Raw genomic sequence first — 15,207 nt, forward strand, 5'->3', positions numbered from 1 at the left:
AATTTATATATATATATATATTTATATATATTTTATGAGTTTAACTTTGATTTTTAAATTCTATCTCAATGTTTTTCTATACTTACGGAATATATTTTTCATATATTATATATATTAAAAATATTATATAATTTATATATTTTAAATTTTACATGATTATTTTTTAGATATTAATTTTTTTAATTATAATTGTTATGAACGAAAATTTGTTATTGTTTTTTTTTAAAAAATTGTTAAATTATTATTATTATATATTAATATTTATTTTTTATTAAATAGAAAAAATCTGAAATCCGTCCAAGTTCTATAGGGTCGGGCTCCGGACCACCGATCATAGACCCGAAAAATAAATAGGCGGACCGATCCGACCCAAAAAATATAAGCCCGAATTAAACCCGATCCGAACCCGGCCCGACCCGGCCATTTTACACTCCTATACTCCTATATATATAACGTGCTTTCTGCGGAATTATACTGGGCTCAAAGTGAGCCCAATTTCAGTAACAAGTCCACCGCCGAGCCCACTTGGCAATGCATAACCTCTAACTCAGATAGAGGATCTTATTTTATTTTCTATTAATTATTGTTTTTTAATCTAATGAAAATTGGAAAACCAGAGGGAAGAAAACCGACGCAGGAAACTTCAGATCCAACCAGGGAAAAACTGGAAACACAGATCAGCTGAAATCTGGTGACTAATCCTTTGAGAATTTGAAGTTTTTCTTGTAGTATTTTTTGGATCTGTAGCTTTTCGTAGATTTCTCGAGAAGCTTCGGATCGACGCCGGCGAACTTAACCGGAGGGAAGATTCGGAATGGCGATGGAGGTCGGAATGATGTCGCCATCTTCGTCGACGGAGGATTCCTCGGCTGAGACGGCCAGTCATCTCTCACTCGTTTCCGCCTCTCAGCAACCGTACGTGTCCGAGCTCCTCTCCTTCACTCTCGATCGCCTCCACAAGGTCTCTCTCTCTCTATTTCTACCTCTCTCGCTGAACCAAGCGGAGGTCTGAATCTTTTCGTCTTGTGCTTCGAAGGAACCGGAGTTGCTTCGGGTGGACGGTGAGCGGATTCAGAGGCAAATGCAAGAGGTGGCGGTCGGAAATTACCGCGCGTTCATCACTGCTGCTGATGCTTTGCTTGCGATCCGACAGGAAGTGTCTTCGATCGATAAGCATCTCGAATCTCTGGTAAATTGGAATCTCCCTTGTTTCTTTTTCATTTTGATTGATAGTTCTACAGCTCTTGTGCTCTAAGCGTATAGAACTTTCCCTGCGTTTAAGTAAGAGGTGTAAGACTTCGTTTAGTTTAAAATTCGAAGCAAAGAACACAAATTTCCTGAAAATGGGGTTAGTGTTCATGAAGACTACAGTGTTCAGCTATTACAGTTAGGGTCTGAAACTAGGTAATGGAAGTTGTGGTGGATTGGGTGAAAGGAATGATTTTTGTTTCAAACTATCCCTCGTCAGATGCTGGAGGCTTTTAATGCTTGCACCCTGTGAGTAAAGCCTGGGAGTTTGAACTCTTGGTGCATATGATCTATTCAACATAGCTGAATGCTCTAGATCAGGCGAAAGCCCCAGCAGTATATGAGGAATTGGCATCGAGCTATCGAATTGAGAAAATGATTCAGATTTACTGCTGGCATCTTTTTTAATATGCATTGACTGACTTCATATGTTGTGCCTTTGGTGATGATTTACGATATCGATGCCGGACTTCTCTGCGTTCTCACCTCTTGCAGATTGGTGAGATCCCTAAACTGACGTCAGGCTGCACAGAATTTGTTGAGTCTTCTGAGAAGATTCTGGAGAAGAGGAAATTGAACCAGACTTTGTTGGCCAATCACAGCACCCTGCTTGACCTGCTCGAGATTCCTCAGCTTATGGACACGTGAGTAACTAGACCTTTACGCCAAGACGTTACTTCTCTTTAAATTCTGTTTATACTCCAATGCGGGAAAAATCGCCTTATTATTTTGTATATGAAGCGGGTTTTAAGTGTGTATGATGTTTATCCGTAGACTTTCTGTCTTATGTCAGATGTGTAAGAAATGGAAATTTCGATGAGGCTCTTGACCTGGAAGCATTTGTGTCAAAACTTGCTACCATGCACCCCAAGTGAGTTCTATATTTGTTTCCGCACCATCTTACTTTATTTTTGCCTCTGAAATGATGGAAGTAAAAGCTTCCAAAATCAAAAGCTAATTTTCTGTCATTCCCTAGGTTGTCTGTTATCCAAACACTTGCAGCAGAAGTTAGACAAACAACTCAATCGCTTCTCTCGCAGCTTCTTCAGAAACTTCGCTCAAATATACAGGTTCCATGTGAAATTCATTGCCAAATTTAGAGGCGTAGAAGATTCAACTCTACTCAACTATTTTCTTGCTGCTCTTTACTTCAGTTACCAGAATGTCTCCGCATTATTGGCTACTTACGCCGAATAGGAGTCTTCAGCGAGTATGAAATGCGATTGCAGGTGATGCTTTTGTTGTATAATCGTTGTTTGAGTTAATTATTTGTTTTACATATGTGGCTGGTTATCTGGAGGGTTTATATGTATTTGTTTTATGACAATAATATAGACTTTTCCGTGTGAGATGATTTTTGTTTTCTGCAGTTCTTAAGATGCCGAGAGGCATGGCTTACTGGGATTCTTGAGGATCTGGACCAGAGAAATGCGTACGAGTATTTAAAAGGCATGATAAACTGTCACCGAATGCATCTGTTTGATGTTGTTAACCAATATCGAGCTATATTCGCTGATGATACATCGGGGAGCGAAGAAAATTATGATGGCGGGCTTCTGTTTAGCTGGGCCATGCATCAAATAACATCACACCTGAAGACTCTGAAAATCATGCTTCCAAAGATTACTGAAGGTGGATCTCTGTCAAATATTTTGGATCAATGCATGGTTGGTTCTCTGAAAACTCATGCCTTCTCTTTCTACTATCCTTGCTTGAAACAACATGTGACACTGATTAACGTTTTTCTTTTCATCGTAACTGAACAGTATTGTGCTATGGGGCTTGGTTGGGTTGGACTAGACTTCCGGGGCTTGCTTCCTCCACTTTTTGAAGAGTAATGAATCATCTTAAGATCTTTAATCAACGATAATCTCTACTTATTCTTTTATATTATGCAGTGTTGAGCTCTCGTTGCACATGCAGGGCGGTTTTAAACTTATTCTCCAAGAACATGAATACAGCAGTTGAAAATTTCCAGGTGCGTAACTGGAAAAATGGAAAATCTGATACCTTTCTTCTGGAAGAAACACACTGTTTTTGGATTTGTGGTGAAACTTAAGCTGTATTCTTGATACTTCTTTGAATGGTTCGATCATGTTTTGCTTGCAGTTAGTCCTAGATTCGCATCGGTGGGTTTCATTACCATCTGTGGGCTTCTCGACAAGTAGTATTGGTGATGATATCAAGGAGGACGTCACTCCACCGTCATACTTGATGGAGCATCCACCTCTGGCAGTCTTCCTCAACGGTGAGCCAATCACACTTATTTACCTGCCAAACTAGTAAAGATTTCGAGGAAAAGTTGGATTTCCGTTGGGTTAAGTAAATTCCAAAATGTTCTCGAAAACCTGAGTTTCAAAATTCCACTGCATTAGATTGTGTGCTGAAGTAAAATCAAGGCTTTTAGGTTTTATATTCTTCGAAAAATTGCAAATATATATCTGCTAATGTTTCGGGTTCTTGCTATATCATAGCTGGACATAGACTCTCTTTTTAATCCTTTTTTTTTCTAACATTTCATCGGTTGTTGCGATTGATTTTTATGGATGTGACTATAGGTGTATCCGCTGCTATGAACGAACTTCGTCCATGTGCACCACTAAGTCTGAAACACGCTCTTGCGCAAGAACTGATCAAAGGACTGCAGGCTATTTCCGACTCTCTACTAAGATACAACACGACCCGAATGCTCAGGCTGAACGAATCCACCCTGTTCCTCTCACTCTGCCGAGCATTCATCGAGGTACCGTCTCCTTTTTAATATAAGAAAAATGAAGTTGGTTTAACAGTTAGAACTCGGTTGTAGTGTTGTTAGAAACAGTTCACTGATGCGATGAACACACTAAAAAAATCGAAATTGCGGAGAACTTTTATTACAAATCCACTGTCACAAAATATTTCAGTTGCAGTCCTCATAAAACAGTTACGAAATCACGAAAAGATCTATCCGCTGTGTCGGGACATAGCTATCACTCGGAAGAGAAAAAACGATAACAAGAACCCGAAAGTTTGTAGTGTCTTACGGATTTTGCCCTTTTCTCACAGGTTGTTTTCCCACACTGCGCCACATGTTTTGGCCGGTGTTACCCTGGAGGAGCCACACTCGTGATGGGTGCGAAAAACACACACGATGGGCTTAACAGGCTCTTGTCGGTATCTGCGTCCCGAGAACCGCCGTCCCGGAAACCCAATAAAGCCGTCAGCACGGAAAATAATGTGGCGGAGAACGGTGAAGCTGCGTCGGAAGAAAACGGTGTTGCCACAGAAGTCGGAGAACAACAAGTAGAAACTCAGGAGGAGCAAAGAACGGGAGAGGGGTCCTCCGTTGCAGAAGAACCTTCAGGCAACGACAACTACAATGTCTGAAATTGATTTTACTTTTGCATTTTATTACATTATTTTTGTTCGAACAATGTTACTATTATATAGTGCAAGAAACAGGGAAAAAGAAAATGCAGACGTGAATATGTGTACGAGTTCTACGAGTTGAAACACGTCATTTAAAAAATATATTTTTAAGTTTTAAATTTGATATACCAATTGATTTAAAAAATACGAAACTTTGTTTCCATTGATGTAGACGTTAGAGGATCAGCAGAACCGGGAATGATCGGTCCTGTCCCGAAATTAGGGGGTGTGGTTAACTAATTTACCGGATGAATTATATATATATATATAGGTATTTTATCATGTTATTTTTCAAAAAAAAATGACGTATATTATTAATTTTTCATATTTAAATAAAATTTAGGGATTGATACGACGAGTATCCCATTCACATTAACAAATGACATATCCCATTCAAATTCATAATTATAATATTATGACACTTTTGTATTTATATATAATTTTTGAATTTATATACAATGCGAGTATCAAACATTTTGTCGGTACCTGCAAAAAAGAAGTACCATTTAACCAAAAAAAAAAAAAAGAGTACCAAATTCCATATATGAGAAATAAGAAAATAACAAATATAAAATTTATACCGCACATAACAAGACAAAAAAGACACTATTACGGTCTAAGCGTAGGGGTGTAAAACGAGTTTTTCTAACTCGGACCGGCCCAATCCATATTGATCTTATATATTTTTTTTTAATTCAATCCGGTTTAGCTCTTTTTTTTTTTAACAAACTGAAGAATATTTGGTTCAACCTGGTTCGATCACGAATTAAAAAAAAAAGATAATAATAAAATTATTAAGAAAAATATTTAAAAAACAAAAAAAAATTGGCTCACGAATTGGATCGCGACGAACTTGGCTTGTGACGAGCTAATTCGTTCGACCAGTTTCTTTCATCGTTAAGTATACAAACGGGAGTTTTGTATAATATGACAGGACAATATTTGTATAATAATTTTTTTTACTTCAAATGTAAATTAAAAATAATAATATCCTCGAGTTGACCAAGTCAAAGACAGTACAGCTATAAATCTATCTCTGACTTTTGTCTCTCCATTCCTTCTTCTCTAGTCGACTCTTGAGCTTTACATCGACTCCACCGTCGTCGATGGAAGATTACAGCCGAAAACGATCGTACGGAAACGGAGAGATGCAGATCCAGCCGTACAACGGAGGTTCCCGCGATTTCCGCAGCTACAGCGCTTCTTACGGACAGACCCAGATGGATAACCCTAACCCTAACCCGAACGATTTCGAGATGAAGAAGGGGAAATCGTTTTCCGGGTCGAAATCGTGGAGACTATCAGACCCGGAATTCGGCCGGAAGAAACGGGTCGCGGGCTATAAGATGTATACTGCCGAAGGAAAGGTCAGAGGCTCGCTGAGGAACAGCTTCCGATGGATCAAGCGGAGGTGTTCGCAGGTCGTCGATGGTTGGCTGTGAATCTTTTTTTTTTTACTTTTGATTTTTCTTTTCTGGGTTTGATTTTGATTTGATCCTCGAGTAATTATTCTGTTCTCTGTGTCGTAATTAATCTCTCCAACAGTGTCGGCTATTCATTTTGCCAGCAATTTAAGGTTCACTTGTCGGATTTCCAGTTGTTTCTTTCCGACATAAATTACAGGAAAGATGATAACTTTTGATGGATCTGTCGCACCCATGAATCGATTTGATCGATAATCTAATTTAAGATCGAGAAATGACCTTTAGATAGACCTCTTATACCGTAACAATGATAATGTTGATTAGGGTGAACATTTTGGTTAGTAACAGAATAGTCATACCGAATCTAATCGAGTAACAGGTAACCGTAATCGAATTGAATCCGACATAAAAATCGAACGGTTTTGTTTTTTTTCGAAAAAATCGAAAGCTAAGCAAATCGATTAAAAATATAAAAAAACCAGAATTTTTTTTGAAAGAATAATTTTTTTTACAAAAAAAAAACTAAATTTGAATCGTACTGATAACAAAATAATCAAACTACACAGAATGGTTATATTTTTTATAACCGAAATAACCGGATCCGAAACCAAAACCGGGAATGACCACCCTAATATTTAGGGGTGGATGAACGGTTCAGGTTAATCGGTCACGGTTAATTCGGATTCGGTTATTTCAGATTTTAAAAATTCATAACCAAACAGTTATTTAATTTTATTCGGTTTGATTCAGTTCGGTTTGGTTTTATATACTTAAAATTATAACCAAATACAAATTGGGTTTGTTTTGACTCGATTATAATATTAAATTTTTTTAAAACATTTATAAATAGAAAAAAAATATTCAAACAAGATATAATATAAAATATCATCTTGAACATCTTAACATATGAAACAATAAAATATAAATTTATATCATAATTTGTTTTAAAAACAACAAAATAAAAGATTTTAAATAAATTTTATCATTTTCAAATATTCATATAACACAAAATTTTAAAATAATAAAATAATAATAAAATAAATGGAAAATAATAAAATAATGATTAAATTAGAAAAAATATATATATATCAATTTGTTACATACCATAGTTATAAAACAATATCATTATACTATTTTTTCTAATTAGATTTAACATATATTGTATATTAATTAGTGATACATAGGTGAATAAACAGTTATATTCGGTTTATTCGACACGGTTAATTCGGATTCGGTTTATTCGATTTACAGTTATTTCGGGTTTTGAATTTAATTTTATTTAGTTCGATTATACATCGGATCGGTCGGTTCGATTAATAACTGAAACATCCGAACCGAATCTCCACCCCTACTAATGTTAATGGTAGACTTATTGGGATCATTACACTATCTAAAATGGATAATGATGAGAGCATCCATTAAGAGCTTTGGATTTGATCTTAAATCTCATTTTTTTTTGTAATTTGTCTTCCCCTGTGATTCATTAAGAGCTTTGGATTTGATCTGATCTCCTTTTTAATGTTACGGAAAATAGATATAGATACCATGTAATGTAAATATGCTTATTAAGAAATATTTTTTTTTTAAAAAAACTTTAATTCATTTAAAACATAAGGTCTCTGACAGCTAGGGTAATATCGGAACAGACCCATCTCCGCCAGGGCTGCCCACTCTCTCCCTATCTTTTTGTGATAGCCATGGATGCATTATCGATCCAGCTAGACAAAGGAGCAGAGATGTGTCTCTTCGGATCCACGTCACCCACCTTATGTTTGCCGATGATTTATTGATATTCACACACGGGGAGCAGACATCCATCCAAACCATTCTAACAATATTTGAAGACTTTGGAAACACCTCGGGGCTAAAGGTTAATGTAACCAAATCTGCCATAGTCACTGGAGGTCTCTCAACTCAGGAGATAGACCGCAATCTGTCGGACACTTACCTAGGCATCCCACTCCTCTCTCGGAAACTCAGGACTATGCGCCCGTTTGGACTACCCGGACACTATCATTTGCTGGCCGATTACAACTTTTGACATCCGTAGTCTCAGGGATTGTTAGCTACTGGCTGAATGTATTTATGCTACCTAAGTCATGCATTCGTCGCATGAACTCCATATGCGCCTCTTTCCTCTGGAAATCCACAACTGACCAGTCAAGGGGCCACAAGGTTGGATGGGGGACTGTAACCACACCAAAGTCTGAAGGAGGGCTAGACTTGTGTGACCTGCAGACTTGGAATTCAATTTGCGGACTAAAAATGATCCGGAAACTATTCTTTCGATCTGGCTCACTGTGGTGGCGTGGGTACAAGACAAATACCTTAGAAGGAGAAACTTCTGGTCTGTCAATCCACTCCCGAGCCATCCTGGCCATTTAAGCAGCTTCTTACCTCCGAATTAAGATCGGGGACGGGTGCTCTACATCGTTCTGGTACAATAGTTGGACTCCTTTTGACAGACTTAATCGATTTCCTTGGCTCCATGGGACCAAACCAAATGGGAATTCATAAGCAGGCAAAGGTTTCTGAAGTCTACAACAACGGAACATGGTCCATACCTCACGCACGGTCCGAGAGACACTTGAATACCATCATCCTAGCCGATAGACTAGACAGACGAATCTGGGTCACAAAAGACAAAATTATGACCTCTTTTAAGGCAAGAGACATCTGAATCAGCTTCAAAGACAGGGAAAGGAACTCAAGTTGGACTAAACTAGTTTGGATCAAACACTACACACCGAAACATGCCTTCATTACCAGGTTATTCTTCCACAACAAATGCCCCACAAAGGACCGGCTACTTTCGTGGGGGATAAGTGTGGATCCTAATTGTTTCTTCTGCAATCAGGTGGCCGAATCGAGGTGGCCGAATCAAGAGAGCACTTGTTCTTCGAGTGTAGAATCTGTTGGGGGGTTTTACGTTACTCCGATCGTTTGTTATGAATCAGTAACACAAACCCCTTACTTGTGTAAACCTGTGAGGATGACAATATCTAGTGCAACGGTACAAGACAACGATTTTTTAACGTGGAAAACCCCCTCGGTGTGAGGAGTAAAAACCACGGGACCGTAGTCCACCCAAAAATCCACTATAACTGGATTACAATGTTCACACAGCAACACACTGAGATTACAGAATATTAACTCCAATATTCTAATCTCAGTAACCCGAGAGAACACTACCCATAAGTAGTAACCAGACTGCAAATCAACCCCGTGACTTCTGATTCCAGCAACAACTCAACCGTATAAATCAAAGACGAAAGGGTCAGGAACAAGTATACCGATTTGTAGCTCAACTGGAGACGAAAAACCACCGTCAAATATCCCGACGATCAGAACTGTGTTGATTCGCTCTGTAGAGAACAACTTCCGAAAAACCTCCGTCGGAGTGTAGAAACTCTTCTCACAATTTTAGATCGATCAGAAAAATATTTTTCTGATCGAATCTCTCCCCGAATACCCACAATATTTTTCCACTCTTTTTTTTCACTCTCCCTTTTTTTCCCTCTCACTTTGCTTCTGCTTCTTGCTTGCTCTTGCTTTGCGTGCTTCTCCCCCTCCGCGAAACCTCCGTTTTATAGGCAAAAATTTGCCTAACAAAACAAATTAGGTGGGGCCTATGGAGGAAAATTTTCACGCCACCTTGCGGCTGCTTTGGCTTCATCAGGCTGAAAATTCAACAATTCTCCCCCTTCCGACTATGAAGACAGAACCCGTCATCCCAGCAATCTTGTGACACACTTCAAGCTTCCCTCTAGGAAATACCTTTGTCATCATATCAGCACCATTGTCATCAGTGTGAACTTTCTCGAGCTCAACCTCCTTCGAATCAACGACATCTCGAATCCAATGATACCTCACATCAATGTGCTTCGATCTTGAATGAAACGTCTGATTCTTCCCAAGATGAATGGCGCTCTGACTGTCGCACAACAAGACATATCTATCTTGTGTAAACCCAATCTGCTCAAGAAACCTCTTCATCCACAACAACTCCTTACAAGCTTCCGTTGCGGCGATAAACTCAGCTTCAGTAGTAGAAAGTGCAACACATTTCTGCAACTTCGATTGCCATGCCACAGCTCCACCCGCAAAAGTTACCAAGTAACCCGACGTAGATTTCCGAGAATCCGTATCTCCGGCCATGTCAGAATCTGTGTAACTAATCAACAAAGGTTTATCACCTCCAAACACAATTCTCAAACCAGAAGTACCTCGAAGATATCTCATAATCCACTTCACTGCTTGCCAATGTTCTCTTCCTGGATTTGAAAGAAACCGACTGACAGTCCCAACGGCGTGAGCTATATCTGGTCTTGTACAAACCATAGCATACATCAAACTTCCCACTGCAGAGGCGTATGGAACTCGTCTCATGTCCTCCTTCTCTGAATCTGTACTCGAACTCTGTTGACTGCGCAATCTAAAGTGTGAAGCAAGAGGCGAACTCACAGCTTTAGATTTCTCCATATGGAACCGCTGAAGTACTTTCTCAATGTACTTCTCCTGTGACAGATACAACAACTTGTTACTTCTCTCTCGGACAATTCTTATCCCAAGAATCTGCTTTGCTGGTCTCAAATCCTTCATAGCAAAGAACCGACTAAGTTGTTTCTTCAACACCATTATTCTCTCTGTGCTCTCGGACAATTCTTATCCCAAGAATCTGCTTTGCTGGTCTCAAATCCTTCATAGCAAAGAACCGACTAAGTTGTTTCTTCAACACCATTATTCTCTCTGTGTTCTTGCCCACAATCAACATGTCGTCCACGTAGAGCAGTAAGATGATAAAATCATCCTCAGAAAACTTCTGCACAAACACACAATGATCTGAAGTCGTCTTCTTGTAACCATGTTCCCCCATAACTGACTCAAACTTCTTGTACCATTGCCTCGGTGCTTGCTTCAACCCGTAAATACTTTTCTTCAACCGACAAACGTAATCCTCTTTGTCCTTCTCAACAAAGCCCTCAGGTTGTACCATGTAAATCTCTTTCTTCAAATCACCATGAAGGAAAGCCGTCTTCACATCCATTTGCTCAACCTCCAAGTCAAGACTAGCTGCCAATCCCAGAACAACCCGTATGGATGACATCTTCACAACCGGTGAAAAGATTTCATCAAAATCAACTCCTTTCTTCTGACTGAAACCTTTTACAACCAGCCTAGCCTTGTATCGAGGATGCAAACTGTGTTCTTCATGCTTAATCCTGAACACCCATTTGTTAAGCAATGCTCGTTTACCCTCTGGTAACTTCACCAACTCAAACGTTTGATTCTTGTACAAAGAATCCATCTCGTCATCCATGGCCTTCAGCCATTCATCTCTGTGTTTATCTCCGAGAGCCTCATCAAAACTTTCTGGTTCTCCCCCTTCAGTAAGTAATACATACTCACTTGGGCTATACTTCGTCGATGGCCTCCGAGGTCTCTCAGATCTTCTCAACATCGGTGGGTCTTCGGTAGTTGGCGACTCAACCCGATAGTCTTCATCAACACCGTCATCAACCTGCACGGGAACATCTGTACCAGGTGTTTCTCCTTGTACCTCACCCTCAATAGTTTCCTCAATTGTTGTTCGAGGAACTATCCCTGAGTCGATCAAACCTTCAACACTCTGAGTTGGACTTTTGCATTTCTGAATATCCCGAATAGTTTGATCCTCCATGAACACAGCATCTCTACTTCTGACGAGCTTCTTCTCCACTGGGTCATAGAATCTGTATCCCATTTCTTCAAGACCGTATCCAATGAACACACATTGTCTTGACTTCACATCTAGCTTCGACCTCTCATCCTTGGGAATGTGAACAAATGCTTTGCACCCAAAGACTTTCAAATGACTGTAGGAAACATCTTTGCGAGTCCAAACCCTCTCCGGAACATCACCATGTAGCGGAGCACTAGGTGATAGGTTCAAAACATGAACCACGGTGCTCAAAGCTTCACCCCAAAAGGAATTCGGCAAACCTGACTGAGAAATCAGACAGCGAACTCTCTCCATGATCGTCCTGTTCATCCTTTCCGCCAACCCATTCAACTGTGGTGTCTTCAGTGGTGTCTTCTCATGCCTAATGCCTTGTTCACGACAATAAGCATCAAACGGTCCGGAGTATTCACCTCCATTGTCACTTCGGATACACTTCAACTTCTTCCCAGTCTGTCTCTCCACCAAGACTTGAAACTGCTTGAAGATACCCAGAACTTGATCCTTAGTCCTCATCGTATACGCCCACAGTTTCCTCGAATGATCATCGATAAATGTGACGAAATATGAGGCACCACCCATTGATCTCGTCTTCAATGGACCACACACATCTGAGTGTACCAAATCGAGAATCTCTGATTTTCTCGAAGGTATAGAAGACTTAAACACAACTCTATTTTGTTTTCCTGCAAAACAATGATCACATTTCTTTAAATGTAATCCTGAGACTCCTTGTAGAATCTCCTTCTTTGCCAGCACAGACATTCTTTTCTCACTCATGTGTACGAGTCTTTTGTGCCATAACTTAATAGCATCTTCACTCTCTAAGGCATTAATGATATCCTTAGAAAGCTTAGCATACATCAAGTAAAGCGACGAAGACTTCGTACCTCGAGCCACAACCATGGAACCTCTCGTAAGTTTCCATTGACCTCCACTGAATGTACTGCAGAAACCTTCATCATCAAGTCTTCCCGCTGAGATCAAGTTCAGACGAACATCTGGAACATGCTTAACATCTTTAAGCATAAGTCTAGTACCAAGACTAGTCTCCAAGCAAACATCTCCAATGCCAACGACTTGAGCCGAACCATCATTGCCCATTTTGACAGAACCAAAGTTACCCGGAGTATAGGTAGCAAAGAATTCACGTCGTGATGTAGCATGAATGGAAGCTCCACTGTCAATCACCCAACTGGTCTCATGGCACGTGAGATTGATCATATCACCATCGACCATGATCAGGAACTCTTGCCTTGCAACTGCAACTCGTTCCTCGTTGTCCTCCTGTTTGTTTCCTTTCTTGTTGTCCTTCTTCAATTTCCAGCAATCTTTCTTGATATGCCCTTTCTTGTGGCAGTAATGACATTCCACATTTGCAAATTTGTTGGATTTGCTCCTGCTCCGATTTTTCTCCTTCGGATTCCGATTCTGACTCCTCCCCCTCGATTCAGATACCAGAATATCAGAACTCGAGGAAGCTCCTTGAGACTGTCTCCGTGTCTCTTCATTTAGAATACTGTTCTTTGCGTATTCCATCGAGATGACACCGTCTTGAGCTGAGTTTGACAATGACATCCTGAATGTCTCCCACGAATCCGGAAGTGTGCTGAGAAGTCACAAACTTTGAATTTCATCTTCGAAGGTGATCCCCATATCAGATAACTGGTTCAACAGACCTTGAAACACGTTCAGGTGATCTGTCACCGGACTTCCTTCGGCATACTTTAAATCAACCAACTTCTTGATGAAGTACAACTTGCGATTCCCAGTGTTTCGCGCATACAACTGCTCTAGCTTGCTCCACAAAGATCGAGCATTAGTCTCACCAGCCACATGGTTCAAAACATTGTCATCCACCCATTGTTGTATCAATGCACAAACCTGTCGATGCAGCAATGTCCATTGCTCATCAGTTTTGCCTTCGGGTTTTTCTTCAACAATCAACGGTAGATGATACTCCTTCACGTATAGCAGATCCTCCATCTTGCCTTTCCACACGTGATAGTTGGTACCGTTCAAACTCACCATCCGACTAGTATTTGCCTCCATCGTTTACACAAGTGCACCGCACACCCAAGGTGCTCTGATACCACTTGTTGGGGGGTTTTACGTTACTCCGATCGTTTGTTATGAATCAGTAACACAAACCCCTTACTTGTGTAAACCTGTGAGGATGACAATATCTAGTGCAACGGTACAAGACAACGATTAACGTAGAAAACCCCCTCGGTGTGAGGAGTAAAAACCACGGGACCGTAGTCCACCCAAAAATCCAGTATAACTGGATTACAATGTTCACACAGCAACACACTGAGATTACAGAATATTAACTCCAATATTCTAATCTCAGTAACCCGAGAGAACACTACCCATAAGTAGTAACCAGACTGCAAATCAACCCCGTGACTTCTGATTCCAGCAACAACTCAACCGTATAAATCAAAGACGAAAGGGTCAGGAACAAGTATACCGATTTGCAGCTCAACTGGAGACGAAAAACCACCGTCAAATATCCCGACGATCAGAACTGTGTTGATTCGGTCTGTAGAGAACAACTTCCGAAAAACCTCCGTCGGAGTGTAGAAACTCTTCTCACAATTTTAGATCGATCAGAAAAATATTTTTCTGATCGAATCTCTCCCCGAATACCCACAATATTTTTCCACTCTTTTTTTTCACTCTCCCTTTTTTTCCCTCTCACTTTGCTTCTGCTTCTTGCTTGCTCTTGCTTTGCGTGCTTCTCCCCCTCCGCGAAACCTCCGTTTTATAGGCAAAAATTTGCCTAACAAAACAAATCAGGTGGGGCCTATGGAGGAAAATTTTCACGCCACCTTGCGGCTGCTTTGGCTTCATCAGGCGGAAAATTCAACAGAATCACCCGCTCCATCTTCCTGCTCATCTTTCAGAAATTAGGGTTTCGCAGTCTCCCTTTCTCCTGGTTTCCGCTGATCGACCGACTTTCCAGGCCTTGGAGCTCAGCACCGACGAAATGGGCAGCAGTCTTGCTCCTGCAAATCATCATCTACATCATCTGGAAAGAACGGAATTCCAGATTACATACTCACCGCTTCCTTCCCGAAGCAAATCTGCTGAAGGAAATGGATACTTCACTGCGGAACAAACTCGCAGCGGTCAGACATACAAACCCCTCTCCGATTTCTTCGATTCTCTGCAGTTGGTTTCGAAACTCCCACAGTTAGCCCTAACTCACACTTTAGCTTGCCTACTTGATTCGAACAGGAAAGAACACACTTTATGTTTCCCACTTTGTACAGCTCAGAATAAAAATTACTTCCTCCGTTTCAAAATATTTGTAGTTTTAGATTATTATCCATGTTTCAAAATATTTGTCATTTTATATTTCCAATACATTTTTTTTAAATAATTTCCAATTTTATCCTTACC

The 15,207-nt window shown here is 40.1% G+C and overlaps 2 protein-coding genes across 2 annotated transcripts; both read left to right on the forward strand.

The window, feature by feature from the left end:
- The first annotated feature begins 608 nt into the window (after window positions 1–608).
- Window positions 609–4,724, forward strand: LOC104799157 (conserved oligomeric Golgi complex subunit 8). Its single transcript, XM_010521538.1, has 12 exons — window positions 609–961; window positions 1,037–1,189; window positions 1,744–1,892; window positions 2,042–2,119; window positions 2,225–2,318; window positions 2,403–2,477; window positions 2,619–2,915; window positions 3,015–3,082; window positions 3,172–3,226; window positions 3,358–3,496; window positions 3,807–3,991; window positions 4,294–4,724. Exons 1-12 carry the CDS (start codon window positions 815–817, stop codon window positions 4,612–4,614), a joined length of 1,761 nt encoding a protein of 586 aa, XP_010519840.1. The 5' UTR covers window positions 609–814; the 3' UTR covers window positions 4,615–4,724.
- A 947-nt stretch (window positions 4,725–5,671) lies between these two features.
- LOC104799158 lies at window positions 5,672–6,298 on the forward strand. The gene has a single exon (XM_010521541.2). The coding sequence runs from the start codon at window positions 5,763–5,765 to the stop codon at window positions 6,096–6,098; it is 336 nt and encodes a 111-aa protein (XP_010519843.1). The 5' UTR covers window positions 5,672–5,762; the 3' UTR covers window positions 6,099–6,298.
- The last annotated feature ends 8,909 nt before the right edge of the window (window positions 6,299–15,207 follow it).

Source organism: Tarenaya hassleriana, unplaced genomic scaffold, assembly GCF_000463585.1.
Source record: "Tarenaya hassleriana unplaced genomic scaffold, ASM46358v1 Cleome6, whole genome shotgun sequence".
Taxonomy (NCBI): domain Eukaryota; kingdom Viridiplantae; phylum Streptophyta; class Magnoliopsida; order Brassicales; family Cleomaceae; genus Tarenaya; species Tarenaya hassleriana.